The sequence below is a fragment of the Ictalurus furcatus genome, chromosome 16 (genome assembly GCF_023375685.1).
Source record: "Ictalurus furcatus strain D&B chromosome 16, Billie_1.0, whole genome shotgun sequence".
In the NCBI taxonomy this organism is placed as follows: domain Eukaryota; kingdom Metazoa; phylum Chordata; class Actinopteri; order Siluriformes; family Ictaluridae; genus Ictalurus; species Ictalurus furcatus.
The window spans coordinates 12,421,045-12,439,844 of NC_071270.1; the positions used below are offsets into that span (position 1 = coordinate 12,421,045).

The 18,800-nt window shown below is 42.3% G+C and overlaps 1 protein-coding gene across 1 annotated transcript in view; it reads left to right on the forward strand.

Moving 5' to 3' along the window:
- Positions 1-18,800, forward strand: part of kcnj6 (potassium inwardly rectifying channel subfamily J member 6) — a 90,133-nt gene that overhangs the window by 58,324 nt on the left and 13,009 nt on the right. Inside the window, exon 2 of the mRNA XM_053645925.1 lies at positions 1,614-2,538. Within this exon, the coding sequence (XP_053501900.1) occupies positions 1,638-2,538 (901 nt within the window). The 5' untranslated portion in view covers positions 1,614-1,637. The remainder of the gene's footprint in view (positions 1-1,613; positions 2,539-18,800) is intronic.

Here is an 18,800-nt window from a genome sequence, read left to right on the forward strand (position 1 = left end):
GCAAACAGCACTTCCTGGTCACATGAAATGCCATTTTTTGTTATGTCAACGTTAAAGCCTCCTTTTTCCAGTTATTTAGGAAAATACTAGTTTTGTATTATTACCTATTAAAAAATTGGAGATAAATTAATAGTTGCCATATAGCAACACCATGCAGTAAAGGGATAAGATCTAGCTCGTTTATTGACTAGCACAAAAAGTCAAATTGCCAAAGTAGGATAATATCACAAATATTTTTTTGTAATATTTCTGTCTACTCTTCAACATATTGAAATGTAGATTCTTTCATTGTGTTGGTTTTTAGTAAAATGTCAGATGTTATGTCTGAAAAATGTCACTTCGTGCAACAATATGTTGATCTAGAAAGCACTAGCTGTCAACTACTTATATGGTGTATTTACAGGAGTACCACTATATGTATGTTTTAGAACACTGCACTTTGCTTACATTCAGCTGGTTCGGTTGGTTACTGGGCAGTGAAATTACTTAAAATCTGCCTTTTTACAGTTTCTTATTCCTTCTTAGGGTATGGTGGTGTAGCAGGTAGTGTTGCCGCCTTACAGCTCCATGGTCCCCAGTTTAATCGTGAGCTCTGGATACTGTCTGGTGGCGTTTCTGTGCATGTTCTCCCCATTTCTGCATCATTTGGTGGTTTCCTCCCACCACCAAAATAACCATCATAACAGGATAAAGCAGTTACTGAAGATAAATTAATTAATTAATTAATCTTTGTGATACAGTATGTCTGGGTAAAAATGCCTCAGAACCCAAGAAAAGCTAATGTGCCCACATAAATGAATGTTCATATGAAAATATGAAAACACAGCTTCCCTGTGTTAATTCAGCACACAGCTGTTTCAATGTCTATATGGTATTGACCTCTTTGTTCTAAATGTGAAATGTATTACATGTAGATGTTTTCTACATTTTCACAGACATTACAGTGACTTATACTGACAAGCTGAAGCCTATTTCACTTATTTTAATTGAAGAGTGATGATCCAGCACAGAACAGCATAATGAGGTCATGTGGAATTGTCAGTGAGAAGGAGAAATGTCAAGACAGAAATAGACAGAAATTAAAAATTCATATCAATTCTTTCTTAAGAATCCTAAACAATGGATGGCACATAACAGTTGGGACCTCTCAGCAGTTTGCTCCTTTCTGCACTGCTAAGTGATTTATTTATTTATTTATTTATACATCACATGTTTTGTTCAATGTTGGTTCATTTGCTACTTGGTTTAGATTAGTTTCACACTGCACATAATTAAACAAACCAAAACGCAAAATTAATTGGTCAGAAATATGGTGACGGAAAAAGGGTAAACAAGTTTGCATAGAACTCACAAAAATCACCCAGGCACAGAGAGCACAGTGCCAACGGTCAATAAAAATCTCTAGAACATATAGCATTTCTGCAGTGTTACAGCTCTGTCTTTTGTTTGTGTTTGTGCCTCATGGCTCATCCTGTAATACAAAATACATGATATCTCTAGTTCACTTCATGCAGTTGGGTTGATTCAGGATTCATATAATATGAGTATAATTAGCTGATTACCCAAGATGAAGTGTATGTAGGATGATCTTATCTCATATATCTTTCCTCTAGGCTCAGATCCTTCCAGAAGGCCAAATGGAGCAGGATGTGGAGAGCCCCGTCACAGTGAGACAGCCACGGCTGCCCAAGCAGACACGACACGACTTGCCCAAGCAGCTTCAGGACAGCGATAGAGTCAAGAGCAAGGCCCAGCGTTATGTTCGCAAGGATGGCAAGTGCAATGTGCACCACGGCAACGTCCGTGAGACCTACCGCTACCTCACAGACATCTTCACCACGCTAGTGGACTTGAAGTGGCGGTTCAACCTCTTCATTTTTGTGCTGGTCTACACAGTTACGTGGCTCTTCTTCGGCCTCATGTGGTGGCTGATTGCCTACGCGCGAGGGGACCTGGAGCACATAGGTGACAGTACATGGACACCGTGTGTCAACAACCTGGAGGGTTTCGTCTCAGCCTTCCTGTTTTCCATCGAAACTGAGACAACTATTGGTTATGGTTACCGGGTGATCACAGACAAGTGCCCAGAGGGCATCGTGCTCCTGCTAGTGCAGTCGGTGCTGGGCTCCATTGTGAATGCCTTTATGGTTGGCTGTATGTTTGTGAAGATCTCGCAGCCTAAGAAGCGTGCAGAGACATTGGTTTTCTCCACCAACGCTGTCATCTCAATGCGTGACGGGCGCCTCTGTCTGATGTTCCGCGTCGGTGACCTGAGGAACTCACACATCGTTGAGGCTTCAATCCGAGCCAAGCTGATCAAGTCCAAACAGACCAAGGAGGGGGAATTTATTCCCCTCAACCAAACAGACATGAATGTGGGTTATGACACGGGTGACGACCGCCTCTTCCTTGTGTCCCCACTCATCATCTGCCATGAGATCAACCAGCATAGTCCCTTCTGGGAGATCTCCAAAGCCAGCCTAACTAATGAGGAGCTGGAGATTGTTGTAATTCTGGAAGGCATGGTGGAGGCCACAGGTAAGAACACATTTTTTTTGTGTGTGAAATGAAACCAGAAACTCAGAGGCTTCAAAGAAAAAAAAGAGCTCTTCTGTGTGAAAAGGCCTCTATGTGTGTAAAGGTTAGAAAAATGTGCCTTTGAAAGTATGTTTTTGTGCCTGGTGTGTTTTATTGAAAATCCTGCATCATGCTTGTCAGTTGTGAGTCCAAGGATTATTGAAGGCCTGTGTGTGAGGTCATATATGTCTAACCGGGGAGCGTAAATGAGTTGATCTTTCATTAGTAACAGAATAAAATCCATCTGGCTGGCGGAAATGGTGTGCTGGAGAAAAACACTCTGTGCAGACAGAGATTCCACTGATTAGATGGAAAGGAAAGTCAGTGCCATTAAAGGAGAGGAAAATACATCATGCTGCATCATATATAGTATGCAAACAGAGGGTTCAAAACATACACTCACTTACTCACTCACAGGAAAATCAGTCTTCCAGAGTACAGGTCGTGTGATATAAATCCAATCTAATTAAGTTTATGTTTTCCATCTAGTCATGACACATATTTCATATATATAAAAGCAGTATGACTAAGTTAATTTATGTAGAGCTTTCATTAGTTTGTTTACAAATACAGGAAAAAGTACCTGAACCATTTACTTAATTTCTTTGCTGAAAGGAATGCAAGATGTATAAAAAAAAATAGAACAATGGTGAGGAACAGTGGTGATCAACAAGATACCTTATCTCTTCTAGGGATTGATAGTGAGACAATAGTGTCGCATGCGGTAGGTCAAACAGCTCATATCCAAATCTCCATTCGAATGTTCTAGTGCTTATTGTTATTGTATCAATTTTGTAATTGGTGAACTATTATCACTAATTGCTGTACGCAATAACCGAACAACATTTCCTATCTGCCTAAGCTGGAAATCAAATTTGATGTTGCTATCAGTGCTTATAGTAATAACAAATGAAAGAAAAACTTTTTTCAAAACAAATGAAAAAAACTATTTTTTTTGTATCATTCAGAATTGTTATGAGTGGCTTTGCAATGGAAGAGAAAGAGTGTCATGTCAAAATTGAGACAAATCAGATGAAAATCCATAGTAGCATGGATGTTGGCATCCAGTGTTAGCGGTTAAAGGATTCCCCCTGGCTAGTCTATGATTGAAAATGGATGTTTTTCCTTGTGGTGTTGGTAGGAAAGAAATTACCTGGTAAAAATCTTTATTTGAAAAGAAATGGAAAAATAATATTTTTCTTTATCAATTATTTGTATATTGCACAAAGTAAACAGTATAATTAAAGCCTATATTGTCAGCATGCATTTCCACTGTTAAAATTGTGAATTATACCAAGATATAAGGGTTAATAATGAGGATTTTTTTCTCAGTGCTACAGTATTTTACAAATTTTGCTTCACCAGTGTTACTTTCTCCTGCCATTCAAAAACCTAGCCTCATGTAATCCAAGTTTGATGTTAAACCCAAGCTGTGGTATTACCCTAACCCTAACCCTAGTATTACTAGTGCTGAGCTGCTAATGATCTAATGTATGTATGAGCAGTCATGTATTTTGGATTACAGCCTATAAAACACATATCTTGTAAAGATTATTCATAGGGAGATGAAGAGAGATTGAACAGCTTGAATGGTTCGTCAGTTTTCACCCTGCCATGTTCGTGGGAGTGGTTAATCCTTGATACAAAATGTCTAAAATGACGTTATATATATTGTCAGTGTTTGACTATGGTTTATGTGGTAACAATATGAGGAAATCAGGAAGACATGCAGGACGTAAATAACATTTTAACACGACAATCTAGACTATACCAGAATCCTGCATATGGCCATAGATCATTCCAGGGTTAACAAGGTTGTCTAAAGAGGAGGATCAGCATTAATGCTGACTCTCATAGATCTTAACTTGTAAGGTTATAGCCAGTTTAGGAGGGACTTTGGAGCATGGCCAGATAAAAGCAGCAGTGCTTCAAAATGAGAGCACAAAATTCCAGCCGGTGAGTTCAGCACAGTGCTGGTTGTGTTCCTCTGAGCATTTTAAAAGTCTTACCACGTTTACAGCCAGCAGAACTCTCTCTAGATTTCTTCTACACACTTGATTCAGCTGAAAGATACAACTCATTTCATTCTAATTAAGCACCCTTCATTCCATATACAGCAGAGGTTATTCTCAAGACAGCAGAAGCCAGGCTAATTGGAAGCAGCATTTGACCACCTCAGATTTTCAAGGTAATTGTTGCAGATTACTATTTTATGAGGCCTTTAGCCAGTCAAGCTGTGCTAGTGCAAGGAATGCAGATGATCTTTCATTAGCCATGAATCTGAGGCCACAGCTGCCTGAGCTGTGAACCGCAGGTGAGGCAAAGCAGTCCTCCTGGGAGTAAATGATAGACTATGGAATGGTCAGTGGTTGAAGGAGAAATTGCAAGCTCTCATGGGCATGCTGAATTTAATGCTCTATTGAAGGTATTGAATAAATGAGCTGGAGAATAAGAAACCTACTGTGAGTGATGAGGCTGTGTGCAGTCCAAGTTTGAGACTGGAGAGATTGTATAGGGGGTGGACAGCTTGAAGTTGTGGTGGCAAAAGTTTGAGGTTGTGTGGTATTAGATTTAGTCGTGTCTGGTGACATTGTTTGAGGTTGTCAGGGGACATAGACGTTTATTTTAGGAAAACTCTGAAAAGTTAGGAATAGGAATGTAATTTGAAGTTATAAGTTTAAGGCTGTGTGGTTTGAAGTTTTAGGGCAAGACTTATCAACTGGCAGAACATAACAAAGTATTTCAGTGGACCAAACGGAGTACCAAAAAAGTACAGCAGCAAAACCAATACACATATGCAAACAAGTTATTATAGCATTTGTATTATCATAGCATTATTGTGGCATTAGCAGCAGCGACTGACAGTGACAGTTTTCTAAACAGTAACTGGTCCAGTTTGTGTAGTAGATCCTCATCCATTATCTGAAAATGCAGCTATCTGGAGCATTACAAAACAAAAACATAACCGCTTCAAATTGTCTTATTTATAGACATAATGGTTAAGGATTAAAAGGTAATTGTATGAAGCTAGAGCTTTGTAAATTATGCTTGCATAGGTTGATAGGAGGTAAAATTTGAGGTTTTGTGGTAGAAGGGTAGAGTTTCAGCTTCCTATTTTGGGGCAGATGATGTTGCAGTCACTTGCTTTAGTCAGTGAGGCAAGAGTAATTCAAGTGGGTTACTCCCACAGGATTTAACAACATTCTGCAAAACCACACACACACACACATACACACACACACACACTCAGTCCATAGGGAACACTCAGGCAAACCTGCCCTGCGTGTGTTCCAGCATTTTAGAGCTTATGAATGTATAACCTTCCTGCAGTCCGCAGTGTCCTTTTTATGTGGTTGTCTGTATTTGATTGTTATGTGTCAGAGAAGGAGAGAACAGATACCTGTGTGAGAATTTATTATTTATTATTGATAACACTGCAAGCATTTTACTGCCAAATGAGCAGAGTAATTGTGCTACACATGAGTGGCATGGAAAAATGAGTCAATGCATGTCTAACAGGATTACAATAACAGCAGTCTGACTGTTCATTCACTTTTAACAGTGAAATAAGCTAATGGGGGGAGGGGGGAGGGGTATTTCGATTTTTGGGGATGGGGAGAGAGCCTGAGCCTGTCCCAGGGTACTCAGGGAACAAGGTGGGGCACACCCAGTATATTACTGCAAGGAACCCCCAAAACTTCTACTATTTTATTAATTTGGTCCACCTGACACAAAAAAAACATGTCACAGAAATCATATACAAGAATAAAGGACAAAATTAGCAAGTCTAGACTTCCATTTCCTGTGTTATGAAAAACTACAAAATGACATTCCTCGCTAAAAAATGAAAAAATAATCCTTTAACGTCTAAAGCACATGGCGAGGGACCTCCTGGACAGGGTGCCAACCCATCACAGGGCACAATCACACACACACACAAACTCACACACCCATTCACACACTCCAGACAATTTGAAAATGCCAATCAGCCTACAACGCATGTCCTTAGACTGGGGGAGGAAACCGGAGTGCCTGGAGGAAACCACAAGGGAAACCATATTTATTTATTTATTTATTGATGTTGTTGTTTTGTTGTTGTTTTTGTTACAAAAACTGCAGCTTTTATTAAAAGGCATTAACTCTAACCCTACACATTAATAATTATGTTATTGGAATACTTATGTCATCCTCATAAGAATAGTAAGTAAAACGTGTGTGTGTGTGTGTGTGTGTGTGTGTGTTTGGCAAGTCTAGACTTTTCATTCCAAGCTGCTCCTGTGTGTCCTTGTAGCTGTTTTTAGAATTCATGGACAGCTGTCATGCCTGAGTCAGTCCTCTACATTTGTCCTCCATTTTGTCTGCTCTCTCTCTTTCTCTCTCTCTTTCTCTCTCTCTATCTCTCTATCACTCACACACATACTCGCACACACGCACACACTCACTGCTAAAATGCTGATTATACTGGATTTACTGGGGGAAACACTATGATAAAGGCCTCTGTGATCAGCCCTAAGCTTTCTTTCAGACAGTTTTCATAAATAATGGCAAAATAATTATCTTTATTGCAGGTGTATTTTTAGCGCTCATTATACTGCCAGTGTCGGAAAACCCAACTGATACATTCATTAATCAAGAACAAAGATGACCCTCTTTGCCCCAGAGCTTTTATTCAGCTTGGCGATCATCACAAGCACTTGACTGCGGAACTAAATAAAGGATGAACATGATGGATTTTTGCATCTTGGGTTGGAACAATCAGTCGAAATTTCTGCTTTTCCAGCAACTGTGATTCTATTTTGAGTGGTTTGTGAGAGTGGTTGCTATAGAGATGGTGTTAAGAGTAAGAGAGAGAGAGAGAGAGAGAGAGAGAGAGAGAGAGAGCATGTGTGTGTGAGTGGCAGGAAAACCCACTGATGTTACACAAGTCTGTTATCTAAACAGCCAGCACCATCACCATCATAAACATCACGATTATTGTTGTTGTTATTATTATTATTATTATTATTATTATTATTGTTGTTGTTTTGTTGTTGTTGTTGTTGTTATTACTATTATTATTATTACTGAACAAAGCTAAATACATTACTAATTGATATAAATATGAGAGAAGGCTTTCTCTTTCACATTTGTGGTAACAGAAATCTTTTCATCTTAAGTGATACTGTAAGGATTTATCCTGGTAGTCTTTGTGCATAAAACTGTTTCTTTTTTCTCCTCTTTTTATTTAAATAAAAGATAAGCATTGTGTAGTACCATGTAGCACCACAGATCACAACACAGCTCAGTTGTTGGGCTTTAAAAGAGCATACGTAGAACATCAGTGTGATGGTTTCAGACAAATGTGAAATAGTTTCCTTAAACAGATGCTTTCCATAGCAGCTGAAGGAGCTCTGGAAGAAACCCTGAGATTATTTGATGTTTGAAAGATATCCTATGATTTCTTTACATTATGTGTGAAGAAGTGTTAGCTTTAGCATACAGAGACATGTTTCCTAGAGCGAAAGAGAAATGCTGATCTGACAGTAATATCTGGAATATCACTAATTTCTTTGCTGTTATAATGATTTATTCTTATAATGTTAATGAACATTACAGTTCTATGTTGCAGGTAAAGTGATGAATGCATACAGTCAGGAAGTAAACCAAAGAATCTATATCATGTTTGTGAATATTTGCCTGTTAGAGCTGCACAAGATGGACATTTGGGGTTTGGGTTAGGCCTCACAAATCATACTTGACATTTTTTAATCAACTTCATACTTCATTCCTATTTTAATGGGAACCATTATTAAACAATGATTTTATATCGATATTGTGACCAGGCGCCCCCTACAGAAATTTCTCAGACACATGCACACGCGCACACACACCTGCACACCTACACACACACACAAACACAGACACACACACACAAACACAGACACACCTGCCATCAACACTGCAGCATTGTAACTTCACAAGTGCCATGAACAAGACATCTCTCATGCAGGTGCATCTGTGAAGTCACTGGAAATTTCTCATTCTGTGTGTGTGTGTGTGTGTGTGTGTGTGTGTGTGTGTGTTATATATATATATATATATATATATATATATATATTACACACACACACACAGTACTGTGCAAAAGTTTTAGGCGCATGCAAAGAAATGCTGTAAAGCAAAGATGCCTTCAAAATAATGAAAAAATGTTTCTACATTTAAAAATATATATACCATAAATGAAACCAAGTCAATATGTGGTGTGACAAGTTTTTTTGATTTTGACTGTCACACTTATTTCCAATTTTTGCAGCAAAACCCAGCAGCCTTCATAGTTTTTTTTGTCTGAAAAGCGTCTCTTACAAAATATGCTGCTTTCTTTAATGACATACAAACATTTTTCTGTAACATTTTTGTGCTAGAAAACTAATGTTTGGTAATCGAAAATGTTTTTTGTACTGACTTGATAATGTAGAAGTCATAAAATAAAGAATCTATAACAAAGTTTGTAGTAAAAGTAATAGGGTGCCTAAACATTTGCACAGTACTCTGTGTGTGTGTGTGTGTGTGTGTGTGTGTGTGTGTGTGTGTGTGTGTGTGTCATAGACTGTAAAAAAAGATGGATGACACACCTTCACTCTCTTCCAGTGTAGAAAAGTGAAGCCACCAATGTCCCAGTATGGCGCTGACATCTCCGAGCCTGAGTCTCCGCGGTAGTGAACTCGGAGACCGAGTCTCCGCAGTAGTGAACTCGGAGACCGAGTCTGCGCAGTAGTGAGCATAAAGTGGAGCTACGGTATCAACGTCCCGCCCACACTCCCGCAGAATCAATCGCAAGCACACACCCCTGCACTTTTTCAACTCATTATGTCAGTGTGAAATAAACAGTTATGGAAATGTAGAAATTAAAGTTAAAGCTCCAATCTCCTCCTGAAGATCCTGAAAAAAGTCAGTTGGTGCCTCAGTGACTACTTCGTTCAGAGAAGCTGTCAATCACAGCTGTCAATCATGACATCACACCCTCGTTTTTATAGCATCAAATAACTACCTAAAATCAAACCTATTTAAAACACGAACACTTGAACTTACATCAGCATGATAAAAACTACCTAAAATGACCCTAACCTTAAACATCTTTGGAAAAAGTTTATTTGAAGTGTAATTTGATTGTTTAGTTTGTCTCACGTCCCATTAGATTACATGGAGAGGGCGGGGTTTATACTGCATCCAGCCACCCGGGAGTGATCGAAACATTTTGGCTTCACTTTTCAGGACTTGTGCAGCACACTTACTCCGGTTTCCTCCCGAACTCCAAAGACATGAACTGTAGGCTGATATCCAAACGTGTCCATAGTGGGTGATTGGCAGTGGTGGTTTAGCGGTTAAGGTTCTGGGTTACTGATCGGAGGGTCGGGGGCTCAAGCCCTGGAGCTGCCAAGCTGCCACTATTTGGCCCTTGTATCCTGTATCATGGCTAACCATGTGATTTGACCCCAGCTTCCTGGCATGTGAAGAAAAGAATTTCACTGTGCTGTAATATATATGTGACCAATAAAGACTCATTATTGTGCCCTGCCTTGTGTCGTTATATATATATATACACACACACAATTGAAACAGTGCCTATTTATAAAGTTGATATAAACAAATCCACAAGGAAAATTAGCTTTTTCAATCGTTTATTCAACACAAATTTATATATATATATATATATATATATATATATATATACACACACACAGTATCTCACAAAAGTGAGTACACCCCTCACATTTTTGTAAATATTTGATTATATCTTTTCATGTGACAACACTGAAGAAATGACACTTTGCTACAATGTAAAGTAGTGAGTGTACAGCTTGTGTAACAGTGTAAATTTGCTGTCCCCTCAAAATAACTCAACACGCAGCCATTAATGTCTAAACCGCTGGCAACAAAAGTGAGTACACCCTTAAGTGAAAATGTCCAAATTGGGCCCAATTATCTATTTTCCCTCCCCGGTGTCATGTGACTTGTTAGTGTTATAAGGTCTCAGGTGTGAATGGGGAGCAGGTGTGTTAAATTTGGTGTCATCGCTCTCACACTCCCTCATACTGGTCACTGGAAGTTCAACATGGCACCTCATGGCAAAGAACTCTCTGAGGATCTGAAAAAAAGAATTGTTGCTCTACATAAAGATGGCCTAGGCTATAGGAACATTGCCAAGACCCTGACACTGAGCTGCAGCACGGTGGCCAGGACCATACAGTGGTTTAACAGGACAGGTTCCACTCAGAACAGGCCTCGCCATGGTCGACCAAAGAAGATGAGTGCACGTGCTCAGCATTATATCCAGAGGTTGTCTTTGGGAAATAGATGTATGAGTTCTGCCAGCATTGCTGCAGAGGTTGAAGGGGTGGGGGGTCAGCCTGTCAGTGCTCAGATCATACGCCGCACACTGCTTCAAATTGGTCTGCATGGCTGTCGTCCCAGAAGGAAACCTCTTCTAAAGATGATGCACAAGAAAGCCCGCAAACAGTTTGCTGAAGACAAGCAGACTAAGAACACGGATTACTGGAACCATGTCCTGTGGTCTGATGAGACCAAGATAAACTTATTTGGTTCAGATGGTGTCAAGCGTGTGTGGCGGCAACCAGGTGAGGAGTACAAAGACAAGTGTCTCTTGCCTACAGTCAAGCATGGTGGTGGGAGTGTCATGGTCTGGGGCTGCATGAGTGCTGCCGGCACTGGGGAGCTACAGTTCATTGAGGGAACCATGAATGCCAACATGTACTTCGGAATGCCTTCAGAGATTGGGCCGCAGGGCAGTATTCCAGCATGATAACAACCCCAAACACACCTCCAAGACGACCACTGCCTTGCTAAAGAAGCTGAGGGTGAAGGTGATGGACTGGACAAGCATGTCTCCAGACCTAAACCCTATTGAGCATCTGTGGGGCATCCTCAAACGGAAGGTGGAGGAGCCCAAGGTCTCTAACATCCACCAGCTCCGTGATGTCGTCATGGAGGAGTGGAAGAGGACTCCAGTGGCAACCTGTGAAGCTCTGGTGAACTCCATGGCCAAGAGGGTTAAGGCAGTGCTGGAAAATAATGATGGCCACACAAAACATTAACACTTTGGGCCCAATTTGGACATTTTCACTTAGGGGTGTACTCACTTTTGTTGCCAGCGGTTTACACATTAATGGCTGCATGTTGAGTCATTTTGAGGGGACCTCAAATTTACACTGTTATACAAGCTGTACACTCACTACTTTACATTGTAGCAAAGTGTCATTTCTTCAGTGTTGTCACATGAAAAGATATAATCAAATATTTACAAAAATGTGAGGGGTGTACTCACTTTTGTGAGATACTATATTTGTCATATTTTTCTGTGGAAAAAGTAAGCACACCCTTGGCCTCAGAATCTAGTATTGTCTCCTTTAGCAAAAATAACTTCTTGCAATATTCTTTCAGTCGCAAGATGTTTGACTGTTTTCTTGCATGTATTGCCTGTTTCAAATCCCCCCACAACATTTCAATGGAATTCAAATCTGCGCGTTGACTAGTCTATTCCATAACGCTCCATTTCTTCTTTTTAGCAAATTGCTGGATTTCCTAGTGTGCTGAGGATCTATATCCTGGTGAAAGATCCACTTCCCATTAGATGGCCTCACATTAACTTCAAGCACTCTTTGATATGATGGAAAATTCATAGTTGAATCAATGAATGCAAACTGTCCAGTCCCTGAGGCAGCAAAGCAACCCCAAACCATAACATTTCCACCACCGTGCTTCATAGTTGGTATGAGGTGCTTCTCCTGAAAAGCCGTCTTTGGTCAGCGCCAAACATGTCTGCTGTTACTGTGGCCAAACAACTCTTTGATTCGTCTGTCCAGAGCACATTATTCCAAAAGGCCTGGAGTTTGCCTATATGCTCATTGGCAAACTGTAGTCTTGCTCTATTGTTCTTTTTAGACAGCAAAGGCCTTTTCCTGACATGCCTCCCATGCAGGTCAAATTTGTGCAATCTCTTTCTTATTGTAGACGCATCCACTTTGAGACCAACAGTTGCAAGACTTACTAGCAGATCCTGTGATGAAATCTTGGGGTTCTTGGGGACTTTTTTTTTGCATCAGTCTGCTGTTGGGCTGAATTTGCCAGGACAGCCAGTCCTGGACAAATTGGCCCCATTTGTAGATGATTTTCCTTACAGTGGAATGATGTATTTCAAATAAGTTGGAGATCTTTTTAAATCACTTTCCAGACTCATAGGCATCCAAAACCTTTTTTCAGAAGGCCTTATAGAACTCTTTACATCTTGGCATGATGACATCACACACCTCTATAACAAAGGGAACACCAGACACTAGATATGAGAGGGGTGTAAATAAGACAGGTTCCACCTGCACTCCCTAAGCAGGTTCTAATCACTGGCACCCAATATTGAACACTTGAATCTAATTTCATGAATTTGAATGTGTGATAAATGTAGGGGTGTACTTATTTTTTCCATGTGACTGATCACATGGAAAAAGACATTTTCTGCTGCTGAGACTTTGGGAATGTACCTTTGTAGCACTGAAGAAGACAAAGATTTTCTGAGATTCATGATTGAAGGCAATGTGAAAGACACTTTATGAGGGATCTTGCTCTAATGACTGTTTGTTTTTGTTTTTTGTTTTTTTTAGTTTGATCCTTTTGAATGATCTCGAATGATCTCGACTCTCTAATCAAGAGTTGTTTCACAGTTATTAGACACCTTCACATCTAAAACTGGAAAATTGTCATGGTGTCTATCCCCACCTGAGAGATGAGAGATGGGGCAGACTTAGTGTGGAAAATGCAATCAAATTGCTTTCATGTCCCACTAGATATGCTGCCATCTATGGAACAGACATTAAATCAGTCTTTGAGTTGTAAGTCACACCTCCAAAAAAAACATAATTTTCGAGCTAACAAACATAAAAGAAAGAAGTTGGAGAAAAAATGGAAAGATAGATATGACCCTCTTGCAAGCCTACAGTACAGGTATAAAGGTGAAGCAAACAGAAAACATTTGGAATGCTGATACTGGTTGGGCAGTGGCGTGTGAGCTATGCATATCTTCTCTTATGTCACACTTTGATAGCGCTCATGCAGGAACATGTAAAAGGGAGCATGACAAGCTGGCTGTCATGAGGGATATTTGGGATAGATAGGTTCAGCAACGATAGGTGGCTCTTTTGTACAGTCCATCTCCATAAATAACTGTTAATGAATGTCTTGATGCTTTCAGTGGAAAAGTTCAGTATATATGCTCAACATGTATGCAGATAAAGGTGTGGGCCACCTCTGTTGTAATGAGGGTCATCCTGGCTTTGATGGCTAGACATGTGACCACAATGTAACTTGTGACAAATTTCTTCATGTCGTACACTCTTGGTGAGGAACAGTTAAAAAGAAAGGTCATGATGTTGGGGACTGTATGAAAAAACAAACCTTAGCTTACAAAAGAGCTCATGGAAATGAACACCAGGAAAGTGACTTCATCTGTCTTTGCTTTTGTTAACACCACTGCACTTGTGTCCTACAGTATAACCCCAAGAAAAAAGTCAAATGTCCTCTTGAGGAGTATTATGCATAAAGATGAAAAGATGAATGTGAAAAGACAGGATAGACAATTTAGATGAACTTTGCACATTGACCTATGGTGTTTTTTCCCAACATCATTGATGCTTTTGTTAGTTGGTGGGAAATCAACAGTAATTGGAAAAGTGGCAAAAATGAATCAGAGGAGAATTTTCTTGGAGCAGCTTGGTCAGCATCAAGAGAGGAGAGAGCATCTTCCCAGGTCACAACTTGAGTATTGCCTCCAGGACTGCAAAAATGTTACATCACATAGCTCTAAACACCTGCAACAAACAAAACAAAAACATGAAAAACTGGCTGTTATACAGAAGATGCCATACGTTTCATAAAGGGTGCAAATCAATGGGTTCTATAAAGTTGTGATCAGCTCTTGGGAATTTGATGCTCATTTTGTCTGTTGAGTATTTGAGCTGTGAAATTGAACAAAATGCATATCTCTATTGGCAAACACATACAGTAATGTGGTATGTCTTTGAGCGTAAGCACCCCCACCCCTTCCCTGATGATTACATCAAGGCATCCAGTGACGCAGATGGTGTTTGATACAGGGATGTGATGAGAGGAAAAAAGGGTGCTGTTTAACATCCATTGTTTTCATTAGGGTGCAAAGTTCAGCTTATTTTGGAACATAGACCCATATATAGTCTACATACTGTAGATCCCTGCATGATAGAGTGACGTGTATCAGATACATCTCCTGGTTGCAAAAACATAGTGGGAGAGTACAGTGATTTTTAAGAGCAAACCAGAATTGGTTTTCTAAAATATCATGTTCTGCTGCTTTGGGTGCCAATAATCGGGAAATTGTTCATAAACACATTCTTTCTCACTGTATACTATTGCATCGTTCACCTTTCCAAGCCACCAGAAGGCAGTTAAGGTGTCATATATCAAGGAGGTAACTCTGGACTTCAGTTCCCATCAGCCACTGCACTGTACTACAATATGTCACATGACCACCTGCACCTGAATCACGTTTCTGTTAACGAGCACTCCTATATATAGCCACTGTTTGTACTGGTTCCTTGTCTCACATAATTGTCTATCTATTCTTTTGTCCATGTTTGGTTTTTGCCACAGTATTTTGCCAAGTTGTCTTAGTGTCTTTGTTTTGTTGTTTGTTTGTTTAATAAAACATTGAATATCTGCGATTGCTTCCGCATCTACCTGTGAGACGTGACAGAACGTGAGACATACAATGGACGCAGCAGATTGCCAGGAAGTACCTGGGCTTCAATCTACCACCTATGTTCACGGAGAACTATGCCACGCCACAACAACAGGAGGAGGAGTACCAAGCTGAGCCATGTAAGCAGCAGGTCGCCATGAAATACCTGGGCTTCACTCTACCACCTATGTTCGCGGAGGACTGCGCCACACCTCGCCAACAGGAGGAGGAGTCCGGGTACAGGTGGGAGTCTGTGGTCGGGGCTAGTACCATCTCCCACCCTCCCTCCCCTATAATGGATCTAGTTCAGCAAACGGAGTCAGCGGAGAACGAAAGTCAGCCTCCCTGCTCGTCTGAGGACGCCGCTCAGCTTTTCGGGTCAGCTGAGGACGCCGCTCAGTCACCCGGGTTGGCTAAAGACGTTGCTCTGTGTCCTGACATACCCAAGTGCTCCCCTCTGTTTGCCAACCCCGCGCACAACACCACTGTGCTTACCGGTTCAGCTGAGGACGTCGCTCTGCCTTTCTGCTCGGCTGAGGACGTCGCTCCGCCTTCCTGCTCGGCTGAGGACGTCGCTCCGCCTTCCTGCTTGGCTGAGGAAGTTGCTCCGCCTACCTGCTCGGCTGAGGACCTCACTCCGCTTTCCTGCTCGGCTGAGGACGTCGCTCCACCTTCCTGCTTGGCTGAGGACGTTGCTCCACCTTCCTGCTTGGCTGAGGACGTCGCTCTGCCTCCATGTTCCGCTGAGGACGTCGTTCCTCTTCTTTGCTGCGCGCTGTATGTCACTCCCCCTTCCTGCTCCACGGAAGACATCGTTCCCCCCTCATGCTCCGCGGAGAGCATCGTTCCTCCCTTTGGAATTGCGGAGAACCTCGTTCCTCTCCCTGGCCTCGCGGAGAACATCGCTCCCCTCCCCTGTCCTGCGGAGGAAGTTGTTCCGCTGTCCTGCCACACAGACATCGTTCTGTGCTCCAGCCCCACTGAGGATGTCGCTCTGCTTACCTGTTCCGCTGAGGATGTCGCTCTGCTTACCTGTTCCGCTGAGGACGTCGCTCTGCTTACCTGTTCTGCTGAGGACGTCGCTCTGCTTTCCTGTTCCGATGAGGACGTCGCTCTGCTTACCTGTTCCGCTGAGGACGTCGCTCTGCTTTCCTGTTCCGATGAGGACGTCGCTCTGCTTACCTGTTCCACTGGGAACTTTGCTATGCTTACCTGTTCCACTGAAGATGTTGCTCTGCTTACCTGTTACACTGAGGACATTGCGTTGCTTTCTTACTCCGCTGAGGATGCCACTCAGTCTCCTAGTTCTGCTGGGGACATTTTGCCCAAGGGGCCAGGACCATCAGATGGAGGGAGTGCATTTTTGGGCGCTCCGGGAGAATCGCCCTGGGGGGGTTCTGTCATATATCAAGGAGGTAACTCTGGACTTCAGTTCCCATCAGCCACTGCACTGTACTACAATATGTCACATGACCACCTGCACCTGAATCACATTTCTGTTAACAAGCACTCCTATAGCCACTGTTTGTACTGGTTCCTTGTCTCACGTAATTGTCTATCTATGCTATTGTCCACGCTTCCATGTTTGGTTTTTGCCACAGTATTTTGCCAAGTTGTCTTAGTGTCTTTGTTTTGTTGTTTGTTTGTTTAATAAAACATTGAATATCTGCGATTGCTTCTGCATCTACCTGTGAGATGTGACATAAGGTTATAGGCAATTAGGACTGAGGAGCCTACCTTAGCTAGGGAACTGGTTTACAGGTTTAGTTTAACAAATCTAAGTAGCCTAAAATCTATATCAGGAAACTAGCTAGCTAATGCTAGATAGCTAGTTCATGTTGTGATGTATAAACAAAACAACAAGACAACTCAGCAGTCTAATCTACTGTGCAGGACACAACATCCCCCCTTCCCTTCCCTATGCCATCTACATATGGAAACTAACAACAAAGTCTCCCAAATGACTAGGCCGTGATCAGGTATGCACTGGCCGTGGCAAGAAAGAGTCTGGGAGCCCAGGGGACCCAGGGGCCTGGGGAATCACAGAGGGAATGGGGAAATCCAGGGGGCGGGGTAGAGAGGAGTCCAGGTTTTACCTGTTGGCCAGAGGCATTGAGGGTTCCCTCCCTGGACCAAGAATGACACTGGGTCAGGTCCCCCTGATTTGTGGGGTGGCTGGAGGTGGTGCAGGCACTATCTGAAGATGGCGGGAATGCCATTGAATGCCATCCTCCAGCAGATAGAATGTCCTGCCAAGTCGACGAGTAACTGCCAGGGGGGCAGACCAGAACAAGGTCAGTTTATTGCACCTGCCGGCCTTTCCGCTCATGAGACAGCCAGGGCAGTCTTTGACTAGAAGTTCAATATGTTTGTCCATGCCTGTCCACCAGACCCTGTATCTGCAGCGCTGTTTGAGCTTCACTATGCCCAGGTGACCCTTGTGTGCCATTTCAAGTACATGTGCATGAAGAGGCCCTGGGACCACAGTGCAGAGCCCTCTTGCAACACGTGTCACTCCAGCACAATAGTTCATCTTTGATGCGAGCAAACGCAGCCAAGTCCCCTGGCACATGTGATGGCCAGCCGTCTCGGATGTAGGTACGGAGCTGGGAAAGGATCGGTTCCTGCTATGAGGCTGATTTCAGCTCCTGTAGTGACACAATGCCCTGTAGGGGTGTATGAAGTTGCTGAATGATTTCCGGTTGGCAGCTGTCAACTGGCATATCCTGGGTCGTAACGGAGCAAGACAACAGGTCTGCCACCACATTGTCATGGCCTGAGCTGAACTGAAGGATGTAATTATACTGGCAGAGCCTGTTATACCAGCGATGCAGTCACAGTGGCTTATGGCCTGTACCTGAAGTGGCTAGAAGCGCCACTAGGGCATGGTGGTCCCTCCTTAGTGTGAAATGGCAGCCATACAAATACAAATGTCACTGTTCACATGCTCACACACACTCCAGCGCCTCCTGATCACCCACTGAGTACCGCTGCTCTGTTGGGTTAAGGGTCTGTGAGGTGAAGGCTATGGGCCTTTCCACTTCATTCTGCACCTGTGATAGAACAGCCCCAATGGCAGGGGCTGACGTGCTGCATGTGATCAGGGTGTCAAAGGAGGTACTGAAATGTGACAGTACAGGGGGTGAGGTAAGTTGGGACTTAAGAGCATGTACAGCTTCTGAGCATGCTTGCATTCACTCCCAGGGTTTGTCCTTTTGAAGCAAACGGCACAGGGGGGAAGTGGTGGCCAAATACTGAGGAAGAAACTTTAAATAATAGCCCGTCATGCCTAAAAAGGAAGCCACCTGGGCAGGCAAGGTCGGTTCAGGGATGGATTGAGTAGCGTCCATATTGGATTGGAGAAGAGAAATGCCTTGTTCTGACAACTTGAACCCCACAAACTCAATGACAGGGACCGCAAAAAGGCATTTGTCACCATGAAGGGTCAATTTGTGTTTTGCCA